This window comes from Brachyistius frenatus, unplaced genomic scaffold (assembly GCF_029030835.1).
Source record: "Brachyistius frenatus isolate BFR_SWC_R1_liver_20210118 unplaced genomic scaffold, ASM2903083v1 Contig_436, whole genome shotgun sequence".
NCBI classification, from domain to species: Eukaryota; Metazoa; Chordata; class Actinopteri; family Embiotocidae; genus Brachyistius; species Brachyistius frenatus.
Window position 1 is genome coordinate 73,776 of NW_027211035.1, and position 16,220 is coordinate 89,995.

General features: G+C 45.7%; 1 protein-coding gene across 2 annotated transcripts; it reads right to left on the reverse strand.

The window, feature by feature from the left end:
* Nucleotides 1–295: 295 nt before the first annotated feature.
* Nucleotides 296–15,943, reverse strand: ints3 (integrator complex subunit 3). 2 transcript variants are annotated; one of them, XM_069725662.1, is made up of 29 exons: nt 15,615–15,943; nt 14,997–15,080; nt 13,958–14,041; nt 13,743–13,856; nt 13,582–13,666; nt 13,320–13,386; nt 12,949–13,090; nt 12,722–12,851; nt 12,012–12,109; nt 11,720–11,911; nt 11,552–11,639; nt 11,212–11,291; nt 10,746–10,837; nt 10,554–10,660; nt 7,701–7,820; nt 7,213–7,342; nt 6,993–7,047; nt 6,475–6,578; nt 5,790–5,954; nt 5,531–5,684; nt 5,323–5,391; nt 5,143–5,218; nt 4,946–5,059; nt 4,762–4,810; nt 4,401–4,568; nt 4,128–4,228; nt 1,382–1,454; nt 1,125–1,281; nt 296–790 (listed from the first exon to the last, which is right to left on the reverse strand). In XM_069725662.1, the coding sequence occupies exons 1-29, from the start codon at nt 15,696–15,698 to the stop codon at nt 713–715; spliced, it is 3,060 nt and encodes a 1,019-aa protein (XP_069581763.1). In that variant the 5' UTR covers nt 15,699–15,943; the 3' UTR covers nt 296–712. The 2 variants fall into 2 exon arrangements, with proteins under 2 accessions (XP_069581763.1, XP_069581762.1); XM_069725661.1 differs by having other exon boundaries at nt 12,949–13,102.
* Nucleotides 15,944–16,220: the final 277 nt, after the last annotated feature.

A 16,220-nucleotide genomic window follows, 5' to 3' on the forward strand; every position in this document is an offset into this window, starting at 1 on the left:
TTTGTTTGTTTTACCTGTCCAGGTGTTCAGCAGATCTTCAGATATTAAAACTTCCAGCTGGTCTGAAACACTCTGGATCCTGGTTTATATCAGCAGGTGGATCCAATCACACTGATCAGGACCAGGCCACACCTCCAGACCAGCATACACTTCCAAGTAAGTCAGCAGGTGGACCTGATAAACAGCTGTTGTTGTCGTTTACAATAACCTAGTTCTGACCTCCCACCAGACTCTATTCACATTTTTTATGTTTTTAACCCCTCTCCTCCCCCAGTAATGAGACACAGAGCAGCAGTTTTTATACGAAGACTTTTTTTACTGCAGTGGGACAAACAGGAAACAGCTGCTAAAACGGCAGGAAGTGAGGCTCCTTCACAATAAGAGTCCAACACCCCCTCCATCATCTCCATCATGTCCGCTGTTAAAATCTGTTTTCTTCGACAGATCTCTCCTCCCAGTGCATCATGAGCGGTAAGCCACACGGTGACCTTTGACCCATCGGTCAGTCTTTGTCTCCATGGAAACAGTATCAGTCTCATCACGTGAAAGTCAGTTCACCACGTGGGTGTGAAGTCCGCAGCGTCTCGGAGCCCCGCCCCCCCACAGCGGTCAGTGCAAGTCATTGGTAGGAGGCGGGGCCTCTTCCAGTGGTCGGAGCGGCTGGTTGGCTGGCGGTCTCTGGCAGCAGGCGTGTGATTGGTCAGAGTATCCATCAGTCACTGTCGGAGCCGACGGCTGACGAGCCTTTCCTCTTCCTCTTCGGAGCCTTCGGCTTCGAGTCCTCCTCCTCCTGTAACACACAGACCGGATCAGACCAGAACCAGGGACCTGAGCCGGGTCAGACCAGAACCAGGGACCTAAGCCGGGTCAGACCAGAACCAGAGACCTGATCAGACCAGAACCAGAGACCTGAGCCGGGTCAGACCAGAACCAGAGACATAAGTGGGGTTTTAGTCCACCACACAACCAGAGAACTGGTTCTGGGTCCACAGTAAAGCCTGAGATCAGAACTGGTTCCGTCTGAGGTGGTTTGGGTCAGACCTGGATGGAGGTCTGGCTCTGGTCTGGGTCAGGACCAGGTCAGGGTCAGGACCGGGTCTGGACTGGATCGTGGCGGTACGTACCGAGGCGCTGCTGGAGGCGCTCTCCTCCTCATTGTTGGTGGGCGGAGCTACTCCCTTCCTGGAGCGCGGCGAAGAGGCGGGAGCTTTACGGCGAGACTTGGGAGGTTTAGACTGAGAGTCCTCGTACTCCTCCGCCAGAGAGAAAAGGTCACTGAACCTGCAGGAAGTGATGTCATCAACTGGGGGTGGCGGGTGTATATATATATATATAGTGTGTGTGTGTGTGTGTGTGTCTGTGTGTGTGTGTGTGTGTGTACCTCATCTTGTGAGCTTCATCACAGCTCGCCTGAACGTGCTGAAGAGCCTGAAGGATCGGAGTCTGAGTGAAGACTGACAGAGACACATCAATATATTATTAATACATTAAAACATCAATATATTAAGAATACATTCATACATCAATATATTAATAATACATCAATATATTAATAATACATGAACACATCAATACATTAATAATACATTAATACATCAATATAATAGTAATACAGTGAACCCTGGTTTTTCGCGGGGGTTACGTTCCAAATAGAAACCGTGATAGGCGAAATCCGTGAAGTAGGAACCTTTATTTTACAATTGAAATTGATAGAACTGGACATTAAATATATCTACGTTACATATAGTCGTAATGTGATTTCAATGCACGATGCAAATCCGTGAAGCAGCGAGACCGTGAAAGGTGAACGGCGTTATAGCGAGGGTTCATTGTACATCAATATAATAGTAATACATCAATATATTATTAATACATTAATATAACAGTCATATATCAATATATGAATAGTAGATTAATACATCAATATATTATTAATACATCAATATATTAATAATACAGTCATATATCAATATATGAATAGTAGATTAATACATCAATATATTATTAATACATCAATATATTAATAATACAGTCATATATCAATATATGAATAGTAGATTAATACATCAATATATTATTAATACATCAATATATTAATAATACATTAATATATTATTAATACATCAATATAATAGTAATACATCAATATATTATTAATACGTTCATATATCAATATATTATTAATACATTCATATATCAATATATTAATAATACATGAATACATCAATATATTACTAATACATTAATATAATATTAATACATTAATACATCAATATATTATTAATACATTAATATATTAATAATACCGTCATATATCAATATATGAATAGTAGATTAATACATCAATATATTATTAATACATCAATATATTAATAATACATTAATATATTATTAATACATCAATATAATAGTAATACATCAATATATTATTAATACGTTCATATATCAATATATTATTAATACATTCATATATCAATATATTAATAATACATGAATACATCAATATATTACTAATACATTAATATAATATTAATACATTAATACATCAATATATTATTAATACATTAATATATTAATAATACCGTCATATATCAATATATGAATAGTAGATTAATACATCAATATATTATTAATACATCAATATATTAATAATACATTAATATATTATTAATACATCAATATAATAGTAATACATCAATATATTATTAATACGTTCATATATCAATATATTATTAATACATTCATATATCAATATATTAATAATACATTAATACATCAATATATTATTAATACATCAATATATTACTAATACATTAATATAATATTAATACATTAATACATCAATATATTAATACATCAATATATTAATAATACATTCATGTATCAATATATTAATAATATTTTTTTGACCAGTTGTCATTTTCTGTAAATAAATGCTCTAAATGACAGAAATGTTGTCAGTAGTTTATAGAATAAAACAAAAAATTATTTTACTCACACACCAATAAATAGTAAAACCAGAGAAACTGATCACTTTAACGTGGTTTATACAGAGCTGTTTATATGTGTGTATAGTGTGTGTATAGTGTGTTTATAGTGTGTGTATAGTGTGTGTAGTGTGTGTATAGTGTCTATATAGTGTGTAGTGTGTGTATATTGTGTTTAGTGTGTGTATATTGTGTGTGTATAGTGTGTGTATAGTGTGTTTATAGTGTGTATAGTGTGTGTATAGTGTGTTTATAGTGTGTATAGTGTGTGTATAGTGTGTTTATAGTGTGTGTATAGTGTGTTTATAGTGTGTGTATAGTGTGTATAGTGTGTTTGTAGTGTGTGTATAGTGTGTTTATAGTGTGTATAGTGTGTGTATAATGTGTTTATAGTGTGTGTATAGTGTGTTTATAGTGTGTATAGTGTTTATATAGTGTGTATAGTGTGTTTATAGTGTGTGTATAATGTGTTTATAGTGTGTGTGTATAATGTGTTTATAGTGTGTATAGTGTGTGTATAATGTGTTTATAGTGTGTGTATAATGTGTTTATAGTGTGTATAGTGTGTGTATAATGTGTTTATAGTGTGTATAGAGTGTGTTTATAGTGTGTGTATAGTGTGTGTATAGTGTGTATAGTGTTTGTATAGTGTGTTTATAGTGTTTATAGTGTGTGTACAGTGTGTGTATATTGTGTTTAGTGTGTGTATATTGTGTGTGTATAGTGTGTGTGTGGTGTGTGTAGTGTGTGCAGTGTGTAGTGTGGTGTGTGTGTAGTGCGTGTAGTGTGTGTGTAGTGCGTGTAGTAGTGTGTGGTGTGTGTAGTGTGTAGTGTGGTGTGTGTGTAGTGTGTGTGTGTGTGTGTGTGTAGTGTGTGGTGTGTGGTGTGGTGTGTGTGTAGTGTGTGTGGTGTGTAGTGTGTTGTGTAGTGTAGTGTGTGTAGTGTGTGTGTAGTGCGTGTAGTAGTGTGTAGTGTGTGGTGTAGTGTGTGTAGTGTGTAATGTGGTGTGTGTAGTGTGTAATGTGGTGTGTGTAGTGTAGTGTAGTGTGTAGTGTTGTAGTGTGTAGTGTGTAGTGTAGTGTAGTGTGTAGTGTAGTGTGTAGTGTAGTGTGTAGTGTAGTGTGTAGTGTGTGTACTAACAGTTGTTCTTGGTGTTTATCAGACTCAGTCTCAGGTTGTCCAGATGTTCCAGAATCTGTTCCAGAGTCAGCTGAGCCAGTTTACTGCTGGAGCTCCGGAGACTGAGGAGACAAGGGCACACAGAGACAAGGGGACACGGAGACAAGGGCACACGGAGACATGGAGACACAGAGACAAGGAAACATATTAACTCCCACGTGTTGCACAGGAAACTGCCCCCCGTGTCTCTGAATACAACCCAATGTAGGACAGTCCTCTACTTTCCCCCCCCACCTCTGTCTCTTGCGGGGCTGGTTGTTGTTCTTGATCAGCTGGGCCTTGATGTGTTCTCCCAGCGTGTCGTCATGTTTGGACGTCCAGTGTCTCAGGATGCTGGTGGTGAACTGGTCCTCAGGGTGGCAGGGACGACTCAGCACCATCTTCACCATCTCCTCGCTGGGCCTGGACACGGGGACAGACATCAGGGGGGACACAGAGACACACGTTAGTAGGACACAAGAACCTGCAACATGCAGCATATGAGGACGTGTCAGGTCGTGAGAGGACATGAGGACGTGTGAGGACATATGAAGACGTGAGAGGAAGTGTGAGGACGTATGAGGACATGAGAACGTGAGAGGACATGAAGACGTACTTCTCTCTGCGGAGCTGCAGCAGCAGACAGGATAAAGCCTCCGGATGTTCTGGAAGACAGAGACACGGTGAGGACAAATGAAAGACATCCTTCAGTAACTCCTGTCTTCTCTGAGGTGCTGCAGGATGATGGTCTCCCTGTTTGTCTCTGTCACCCGTCCCCCTGTCCCACCGTGCCTCCTCACCCTTGTACTTGAGGTGCTGCAGGATGGGGATGATGGTCTCCAGCGGGATGCTGTGAGCGAGGAACAGCTGCCAGGTGCTGTACTGCTCGAAGGTCTCCCAGTCCAGGGACTGAACTGTGGACAGGAAGAGACGAGGACATGAGGACATGAGGACACGAGGACAGACAGCGGTCACACTGTCAATGTGAGTGTCTCACTGAGGATGTTGAGGACGGAGTCCTTCCGGAACATCACCAGGTTCCCCATCATCACGTGACACATCAGCTCCTGTAGCTGGAGATGGGTACAGGAGACATCCTGGTTAGTGCTTGGGGGAGAGACACTGGGAGGGGGACCGGAGAGGGGGGGCGGGGGGGGGCAGTTAGATAGTTTGTTACCTGCGTGGAGTCGATGACGGCCACGATCATGTTGAGCAGCTCGCCGCTACGCAGAGTCTCATCTGGAAACTGGAGACAACAGAGACACGTCAGAGACAGAGACACGTCAGAGACACGTCAGAGTTAGAGACACGTCAGAGACAGACACGTCAGAGTTAGAGACACGTCAGAGACAGACACGTCAGAGACAGAGACACGTCAGCCGTACCTCGGAGTAGATGGAGGGCGTGAGGTAACAGAGCAGACGGACGTCGTCCTCCTGACAGGCCTTCATGTCCATCATCAGACATGTGTGAAGGTCTCCGAGAGCCGTCGCCTGAGCAAACGACTCGTAGAGCATCATCTTACCGTTGGCTGCTTTACTGTGGACACGGGGACGGACAGATAGACAGACATGTTAATGCATCATCACATGTTCAGCGGGGTGTCCCCTCCCCTCTGACATCATGTGTGCCTTCAAGCCTCACCTGGCCTTCAGGTAGTACAGCAGGTGGTACCCGATCTTGGGCTGCTTCTGGTAAAGTTCTGCCAACATGTCCAACAGAACCGAGAAGCCGCTGTTGTCCTCCTGCATGGTGACCAGGTTCCTGAACACCAGACACACCGGCTTACACACCGAGTCCTCCAGGGACCTGAGGACAGACAGGGGACAGACATCAGAGGGACAGACATGACATCAGTGATGTCATCAACCATCAATAATGTCATCATTGGGAATGTTATGAAGCCTCCAGTTCCAGAAACCTGACGATACTACGTCCCGCCCACCGATAGCTGTCACCTGACTGCACCACAGGCCTGTCAATCAAACAGACACGCCCCCAAAAACAGGTCTTCTAGAATCTTCTTTTCTAATGAATGAGGGATTATTTTCAGATGGACCTCCAGAAAACTAAGAAGAAGGAGTGACTTTAGCTAACAACACCGAGATAACTGATGGACACATTTTATTCACTTTGGATTTGATGAGAGAAGTTGAATGGGAGTCTATGGAGCCGGAGGCTTTTTGGAGCCGACCTCTAGTGGCACTCGCTGGTATTGCAGCTGAAGACACTTCTGGATCAGAACCATTTTACAGACCTGAAGCTACGAACTCTTTTAGAAACAGTCTGTGGGTGAGTCACAGACAGACAGACAGACAGGTGTTCTTACTCCTCGGTGATCTCCTCTGGTAGAACGTCTCCTCTGAAATGATCTTTGAACAGTTCAGACAGACATGAAGCTAAACCGGACATCTGCTCCGTGTCAAAGTCCTCCTGAGGACACCAGAGACATTAAAACATCAGAACATTAGAACATTAGAGCATCAGAACATTAGAACATCAGAACATTAGAATATCAGAACATTAGAGCATTAGAACACCAGAGACATCAGAACATTAGAACACCAGAGACATCAGAACATTAGCATATCAGAACATTAGAGCATTAGAACACCAGAGACATCAGAACATCAGAACATTAGAACACCAGAGACATCAGAACATTAGAGACATCAGAGACATCGGAACATTAGAACACCAGAGACATCAGAACATTAGAGACATCAGAGACATCGGAACATCAGAACACCAGAGACATCAGAACATCAGAACACCAGAGACATCAGAACATTAGAACATTACAGACATTAGGACATCAGAACATTAGAACATCAGAACATTACAGACCTCCAGGATCAGGTCCACGATCTCCTGCATCACCTCACACTGGGTCTCTGGGTCACTGAGGAGGACAGGAAAAACATGTCAGTGACCTTTGACCTCAAACTGGGTCTCTGAGGAGCACAGGACAGTGTTCAGGTTCACTGGGATTGGACAGATGTTGCGGGGTCGTGATCAGAGTGGACATGTGCTGTGGGCGTGGTCAGAGTGTGTCAGAGGAGGTCACCTGGTCTTCTGAAGCTGCTGCACCTTCTCTTTCATGGGGTCGTCTAATTGGTCCAGCCAGGGTGTGATGTCAGCAGGCTCCTCCATTATAGCCTCTTTGATTGGATGGAACCGGAACTCCCTCTTCTTTCCTGCACAGTGATTGGTCAACAGGCGATGTGATGTTTTATCAATGAACAGGTAAATAAGGTTCAAACTGGTTTTAACTGGTTCAAACTAAACTGATCAAACTGGTTTAAACATATCAAACTGGTTTAAGCAGATCAAACTGGTTTAAACATATCAAACTGATTCAAACAGATCAAACTGATTTATACTGATCAAACTGGTTTAAGCAGATCAAACTGATATATACTGATCAAACTGGTTTAAACATATCAAACTGGTTCAAACAGATCAAACTGATTTATACTGATCAAACTGGTTTAAACAGATCAAACTGGTTTCAACTGGTCTGGACTAGTTTAACTGTTTGTCTCTTGTTGTCACCTTTGTTGTTGATTTCCTCTTCGTCGTCGCTGAAGGCAGCTTCTGTGTTGTCATAGCAACCGTCCTCCTTGTCCTCCACGTGGTTGTCCATCTCCATGGAAACAGACTCCTCCATCTTCACTGCAGGACATGAAGATATTTCAGTTTGTTTCTACTGAAACATATGATGAAGTCTGAACGCCCCCGCGTGTTACTTCGCATGTTATTACTTGTGTTACTACGCGTGTTACTACTTGTGTTACTACGCATGCTACTGCGCGTACTACAACTCATGTTACTGCATGTTACTACCTGCGTGTTACTACATTCGTGTTACTACGCGTGCTATTACGCGTGTTATTACTTGTGTTACTACACGTGTTACTACTTGTGTTACTACGCATGCTAATACGTGCTACAACGCGTGTCACTACGTTACTACCTGCGTGTTCCTACATGCGTGTTACTACGCGTGCTATTATGTGTTATTACTTGTGTTACTACGCGTGTTATTACTTGTGTTACTACGCGTTATTACTTGTTATTACTGGTGTTACTACGCATTATTACTTGCGTTACCACTTGTGTTACTATGCATGCTACTACGCGTGCTACAATGCGTGTTACTACATGTTACTACCTTCGTGTTACTACCTTCGTGTTACTACGCGTGCTATTACACATGCTATTACGTGTGTTACTACGCGTGTTGTTACGTGTGTTACTACACATGTTACTACTTGTGTTACTATGCATGCTACGACGCGTGTTACTACATGTTACTGCATTCGTGTTACTACGCGTGTTAGTACGCGTGTTACTACGCATGTTGTTACTTGTGTTACTACGCATGTTATTACATGTGTTACTACATGTGCTATTACGTGTTATTACTTGTGTTACTATGCGTGTTGTTACTTGTGTTACTACGCATGTTATTACATGTGTTACTACATGTGCTATTACGTGTTATTACTTGTGTTACTATGCGTGTTATTACTTGTGTTACTATGCGTGTTGTTACTTGTGTTACTACGCGTTATATTTGTGTTACTACGCATGTTATTACTTGTGTTACTACGCGTGTTATTACTTGCGTTATTACTTGTGTTACTACATGCGTGTTACTACGCGTGCTATTACGTGTTACTGCGCGTGTTGTTACTTGTGTTACGACACGTTATTACTTGTTATTACTTGTGTTACTACGCATGTTATTACATGTGTCACTACGCGTGCTACAACGCATTACTACGTGTTACTACCTGCGTGTTCCTACATGCATGTTACTACGTGTGCTATTACGTGTTAATACTTGTGTTACTACACGTTATTACTTGTTATTACTGGTGTTACTACGCATGTTATTACATGTGTTACTACACATGTTATTACTTGTGTTACTACGTGTATTACTACGCGTGCTACTACGCGTGTTGTTACTTGTTACTACGCATGTTATTACACTTGCTATTACGCGTGTTGTTACTTGTTACTACGCATGTTATTACATGTGTTACTACGCATGTTGTTACTTGTGTTACTACGCGTGCTATTACGTGTTATTACTTGTGTTACTACGCATGTTATTACATGTGTTACTACACATGTTATTACTTGTGTTACTACGCGTGTTACTACTTGTGTTACTACGCATGCTACTACGCGTGTTACTACGCGTTAGTACGCGTGTTACTACGCGTGTTACTACGCATGTTGTTACTTGTGTTACTACACATGTTATTACATGTTACTACGCGTGCTATTACGTGTTATTACTTGTGTTACTACGCGTGTTATTACTTGTGTTACTACACTTGTTATTACTTGTGTTACTACGCGTGTTATTAATTGTATTACTACACGTTATTACTTGTTATTACTTGTGTTACTACGCGTGTTGTTACTTGTGTTACTACGAGTGTTATTACTTGTGTTACTACGCGTGTTATTTCTTGCGTTATTACTTGTGTTACTACATGCGTGTTACTACATGCTGTTCCTACGCATGTTATTACTTGTGTTACATGCGTGTTACTACATGCGTGTTACTACATGCACGTGACTACATGCGTGCTACTATGCGTGCTACTTCGTGTGTTATTACTTGTTTTACTACGCATGTTATTACTTGTGTTACTACATGCGTGTTACTACATGAACGTGACTACATGCGTGTTACTACGCGTGCTATTACGCGTGTTATTACTTGTGTTACTAAGCATGTTATTACTTGTTTTACTACGCGTGTTACTACATGCATTACTACGCCTGCTACTATGCGTGTTACTACGCGTTATTACTTGTGTTACTACACGTGTTATTACTTGTGTTACTACACGTTATTACTTATGACACATTATTACTTGTGTTATTACTTGTTACTACATGCGTGTTACAACATGAGTGTTACTACACGTTATTACTTGTGTTACTATGCATGTTACTACTTGTGTTACCACGCATGCTACTACACGTCCTACGTGTTACTACATGTTACTACCTGCATGTTACTACGCGTGCTACTATGCGTGTTATTACTTGTGTTACTATGCGTTATTACTTGCGTTATTACTTGCGTTATTACTTGTGTTATTACTTGTTCGTACATGCGTGTTGCAACATGAGTGTTACTACATGCGTGTTACTACGCATTACCACATGCGTGTCACTACGCATTACCACATGCGTGTGACTACATGCGTGTTACCACATGCGCGTGACTACATGTGTTACTACATGCGTGTTATTACTTGTGTTACTACGTGTGTTACTACATGCATGTTACTACGCGTGTTCCTACGCGTGTTAACTTGTGTTATTACTTCTGTTACTACATGCGCGTGACTACATGTGTGTTACTACATGTGTTACCTTCAGTGGGGGGGGAGGGAGGGCTGCAGAACTCGGGGAATCTCTCTCTGAGCATCGATCGAAGCTCTCGGTCCAACTTTGGATTATCAAACAACGGAGCGAGGTGACTGGAGACAGATCAATAACCAATAATCATGATCACCACTGACAGGGATCAATCAATCAATCAATCAATCAATCAGTGATTCTTACGCCAGCACTCTCTTCTCCATGATGAAGGTCAGTGAGTTGAAGACGCCCTGACGGACCTGAGACTCCAACGGAGGGAAGAAGTGAGGGATGATCTGAGGAGGTGAGGAGACAGAGGAGGAGGTGAGAGAGAGGAGACGACGGGGGAGGAGGGTAGGAGACAAAGGAGGAGGAGGTGATGAGGGAGGAGACAATGGGGGAGCAGGGAGGAGGTGAGAGAGAGGAGACGACGGGGGAGGAGGTAAGGAGGGAGGGGACAAGAAGTGAGAATGTGAGGAGGCAAGGGGGGAGGACGGATGAGGCGAGGGAGCAGGTGAAGAAGAGTTAAAGAGATGATGTTGCTCAGTAACAGTTTCAGTGTGTATTGTGCGTGATGTGTATTGTGTTGTGTATTGTGTGTTATGTGCGTGTATTGTGTGTTGTGTATTTTGTGTGTTGTGTATATTGTGTGTTGTGTGTATTGTGTTACCCTGCACATGAAGTCCAGCAGTGTGGCGGTGATGGCAGGATGAGGTTTCATGGAGTGATGCATCACCAGGATGGCTGGTTCTGGAACACAATACACTTCATCTGTCTGATCTGTGATGTCAGAGTAATGTCACAGGTCTGTGATGTCAGAGTGATGTCACACGTGGCCTTCTTGGTTAACATGATATTAGATCTGATGAATGACGGCGTTGTGTGTCTGGTCCTCAGTCTGTCAGAGTTCAGGTGAGTCAGGTGTGTGTGTGTGTGTGTGTGTGTGTGTGTGAGAGAGAGAGAGAGAGAGAGTGTGTGTGTGTGTGTGTGTGTGTGTGTGTGTGTGTTACCTATGTTCATGATGCTGTCTTTCTCTGGGTTGAAGAACAGCCAATCATAGAAGAGCGCCAGCTTGGCGTTGGAGGCCGCCACGTTGGACTGCAGACACACATCATTCAGACTGACTGACCGTAACCCTCGACAACCTTTGGACTGAGTGTGTGGCCCCGCCCCCTTACCGTGCAGGTGGTGAGCAGCCAGCCAATGATAGCCCAACGTGGCAGGATGTCAGAACTCAGCACCTCGTTGGACGGATGGACCACCCCGCAAATGTAGCGAATCAGATCGCAGCGCAGTGATTGGCTCTCTGCTGTGGACAGGTACTGTCTCTGGAACCAGTCCTGGTACCGCTTCTGCTGCCCGAAGCGCACCTGAGCACAGGTGAAGACACAGACAGGCAAGAGGTGAGGACACAGACAGGTGAAGACACAGACAGGTGAAAACAGACAGGTGAGGACAGACGGGTGTTACCCTGGAGGTCATGAACAGCAGCTTGGTCTCCATGTCCGGTGTGAGTCGACAGGCCAGAAACTTCCTGGAGGTCCGAGCTGTCAGCAGCTGGAGAACACCTGGAACACGGCAATAACACGCAACTTCAAACACGTCACCGTGTTTGTATGAAGTAAACATGATGATCGATACAGGTGAGCAGAGGATTGTGGGAGCTGTAGTTTACCGCGGAGCAAAGGATTGTGGGAGCTGTAGTTTACCGCGGAGCAGAGGATTGTGGGAGCTGTACCGCGGAGCAAAGGATTGTGGGAGCTGTAGTTTACCGCGGAGCAGAGGATTGTGGGAGCTGTAGTTTACCGCGGAGCAGAGGATTGTGGGAGCTGTAGTTTACCGCGGAGCAGAGGATTGTGGGAGCTGTAGTTTACCGCGGAGCAAAGGATTGTGGGAGCTGTAGTTTACCGCGGAGCAGATGATTGTGGGAGCTGTAGTTTACCGCGGAGCAAAGGATTGTGGGAGCTGTAGTTTACCGCGGAGCAGAGGATTGTGGGAGCTGTAGTTTACCGCGGAGCAGAGGATTGTGGGAGCTGTAGTTTACCGCGGAGCAGAGGATTGTGGGAGCTGTAGTTTACCGCGGAGCAGAGGATTGTGGGAGCTGTAGTTTACCGCGGAGCAGATGATTGTGGGAGCTGTAGTTTACCGCGGAGCAGAGGATTGTGGGAGCTGTAGTTTACCGGTGAACTGCGGGCTGAGAACCTGCGGGCTGTGCAGCAGGTCTCTCCACACCAGCTCCATCTCGGGGATCCGAGCGACGTTCTGCAGCAGACGAACCAGATCTCTGCCGATGATCAGACACTCCATGAACTGCACACACAGAGAGACGGGGTTATGAGCATAACCACCACCACCAGCTGGAGACACCCCCCGCCCTCCTCCTCCTCCTCCTCCTCCTCCTCCCCACCTTCTCCCTCAGCATGCTGATGCAGTAGTCGACCTCCTTCTGGCGCAGAGTCAGCAGGTTTGGAGCTCCGTGGTCGACGATCAGGCGCAGGAAGGTGTAGACGGACATCGCTATGAGCATCCCACTCTTCAGCACCCACTCCCTGGAGACAGTCCTTCACAATAAAATACTCAGCTCCTTCACAGTAAGAGCACACTCTGAATCGGATGAGAGGGAACTCTTACTGTGAAGGAGCATCCACAGAAACTGATGCTGTTCTGTTACCTTATATTAAAGGTCTATTTGAACATCCCAGGTGTTTCCATGGAGACAACACCTAAGCTCCTCCCCCACCGTCTGACACAACAACACGTTTAAACAAAGAGACGTACTTCTGATCTAGCAGGATGTCCAGGACGCTCTCAGCCAGCCACAGGTTCTTAGTGGAGATGTCTCCTCCTGTGTGCGCGCGCACACACACACGCACGCACGCACGCACGCACGCACGCACACACACACACACACACACACACACACACACACACACACACACACACACACACACACACACACACACACACACACACACAGCGAGTGAGGTGACAGTGGGTGGAGCTGCAGGGTGTGTGATCATGTGACCGGGGGGACTCTGACCTGCGACCTGTTTCAGCAGCGTCATGATGACGCCGTCCGCTCCGACCACGCTGCTCTTCACCAGCTCTCTGACCAGCCACACCAGCTGTAACCACGGCAACACCGCATCATTATCACTCTGCCACACACACAGACAGGTGTCCACCTGAGTGTGTGTTTACCTGCGTTCTGGGGACGTCCTGCAGCTTGAGGAACTTCTCCATCAGAACCTGGTTGATCTTCACCAGAACCACGTTCATCCCATCTCTGTTGACCAGCGCCAGGTCCCTGTAACACTGCGTACACACACATACACACACACAGTGAGGACACTATGAGGTCAGAGGTCAGAGCAGACTGGATGGCGGTATGGGGTGGGGGTGGGGTGGTCACTCACCCTCTGGGCCTGGGCCGGCTCGGTGAGCACCAGGGTAAACAGACCCAGACACACTTCCTCGTGCTGCTGCTGACCTTTACACACCTGAGGACAGGTAGACAGGAAGTCAGCGAAATAAAAGTCTGGAACTGACGAAGTTTCTTCGCGAGACGATCCCTGGAGACAGTCTTCAGGACCAGGACCAGAGTCAGGACCTGGACCAGGACCGGACTGAGGTTCCAGGTCTGTGTTGGTGTATTTGTTTTGTTTGGTAGCAGTGTGTAGTCAGTGTGTATCCAGTGTGTATACAGTGTGTGTATATCCAGTGTGTATACAGTGTGTGTGTATACAGTGTGTGTATCCAGTGTGTATACAGTGTGTGTATATCCAGTGTGTATACAGTGTGTGTATACAGTGTGTGTATACAGTGTGTATACAGTGTGTGTATATCCAGTGTGTATACAGTGTGTGTATACAGTGTGTATACAGTGTGTGTATATCCAGTGTGTATACAGTGTGTGTATACAGTGTGTGTATACAGTGTGTGCATCCAGTGTGTGTATCCAGTGTGTGTATCCAGTGTGTGTGTCCAGTGTGTGTATACAGTGTGTGCATCCAGTGTGTGCATCCAGTGTGTGTATCCAGTGTGTGTGTCCAGTGTGTGTATACAGTGTGTGCATCCAGTGTGTGCATCCAGTGTGTGCATCCAGTGTGTGTATCCAGTGTGTATACAGTGTGTCTATCCAGTGTGTGCATCCAGTGTGTGCATCCAGTGTGTGCATCCAGTGTGTGCATCCAGTGTGTGTATCCAGTGTGTGTATCCAGTGTGTATACAGTGTGTCTATCCAGTGTGTGTATCCAGTGTGTGCATCCAGTGTGTGTATCCAGTGTGTGTATCCAGTGTGTATAGTGTGTCTATCCAGTGTGTGCATCCAGTGTGTGCATCCAGTGTGTGTATCCAGTGTGTCTATCCAGTGTGTCTATCCAGTGTGTGCATCCAGTGTGTGTATCCAGTGTGTATACAGTGTGTCTATCCAGTGTGTGCATCCAGTTGTCTTACATTGGCAGTGAGCGCGTCGTTGGCCTCCCTCTCTGACAGCCCATTGGTCAACACCTGGACGATCCCCACACACCGCTCTAACCTCTGCACACACACACACACACACACACACACACACACACACACACACACACACACACACACACACACACACAACAACACTCAGAACCAACAGCACGCGGTGATCGATCAGCTGATCACACGTAAACACATTTAATTTGATCAAACTGTCTACTTCTGACATGTGAAACACGGCGCATGCGCTTCTGTCACTTTTCAGCCTCATCCATATGTTTACGTAGAGTTAGCATGCTAGGCTTACAGTTCAGGAGCCACAGGGCTTTGTGCCGCCTTCGCGGCGTCTTTCAGAGCCCAAACCCCGTAAACACACGCCCGGCAGCCTGTCCCTGCTCCTCCCTGCTCCTCTCGGCTCCTCTCGGCTCCTCACGGCTCGGCTCCGCGGTCTAACACTGCTAGCCTTAGCCGTGCTAACTAGCCTGCTAGCCGCCTGCACCTGATAAAATGGTTCCGTCTTTGTACCCGCTGAACCAACCCGCTCCGTCCCGGGTCATCCCGGGTTACACTTGCTCTCCGGGGCGATGACTTCGGTCAGCCTACCTCCTCTAACTCGTCTTTGGCGTCCAGCAGCGTGGACACCAGGAGCCGGCCCTGCGGCTTCGTCTTCGCCGGTGCAGGCTCCATCTGCTCCCGCCGCGCCTCGCCGGGCCCCGCGGAGCAGTGAAGGGCTGGAGCTCCCGGTGCTGCTCTGGTGTCGGTGTGGCTGTAACGGAGAGTCCTGAGCGGCGGGCAGGTTCGGGGCCGCGCGGTGAAACGCTTCGCTTAATTAATGTGTGTTTTTAATAGTTCTCCGAGGACAACAGTCGCTCTGAGTCCCACTCCGTCACACCGTCCGACCACAGTAACGTAACGGACATCCGCACCGAGCAGCGCAGGGACGGGGCGGAGACCGCTTGGCCCGCCGACCAATCACAGTACTAACACGTCTGAGTGACGTGAGTATAAACCAATGACAGACCGGAAACTCTGGAACCAATCCCCGGGCTGCTGTGGGAAGGGCAGGCTGAGGGGCACCTGCAGGGAGCCCCCTGACCCGGTTCACCAGGACATGGACCCCCAGCAGGACCAGGGACTGTACTGAACAGGTCTACACGGTTCCTGGTCGACTTCAGGAGGAAGACGAGGGCTCCACAACCGCTGAGAGTT

Bases quoted from the DNA above. Each gene is read 5' to 3' on its own strand.
- ints3 (XM_069725661.1), bottom strand. From the start codon at position 15,698: ATGGAGCCTGCACCGGCGAAGACGAAGCCGCAGGGCCGGCTCCTGGTG. The intron at 13,857-13,957 runs GTGAGTGACCAC...GTGTGTACGCAG, and splicing joins AGCCGGCCCAGGCCCAGAGG to TGTTACAGGGACCTGGCGCT. The intron at 13,387-13,581 runs GTCAGAGTCCCC...GCGCGCACACAG, and splicing joins GCTGCTGAAACAGGTCGCAG to GAGGAGACATCTCCACTAAG.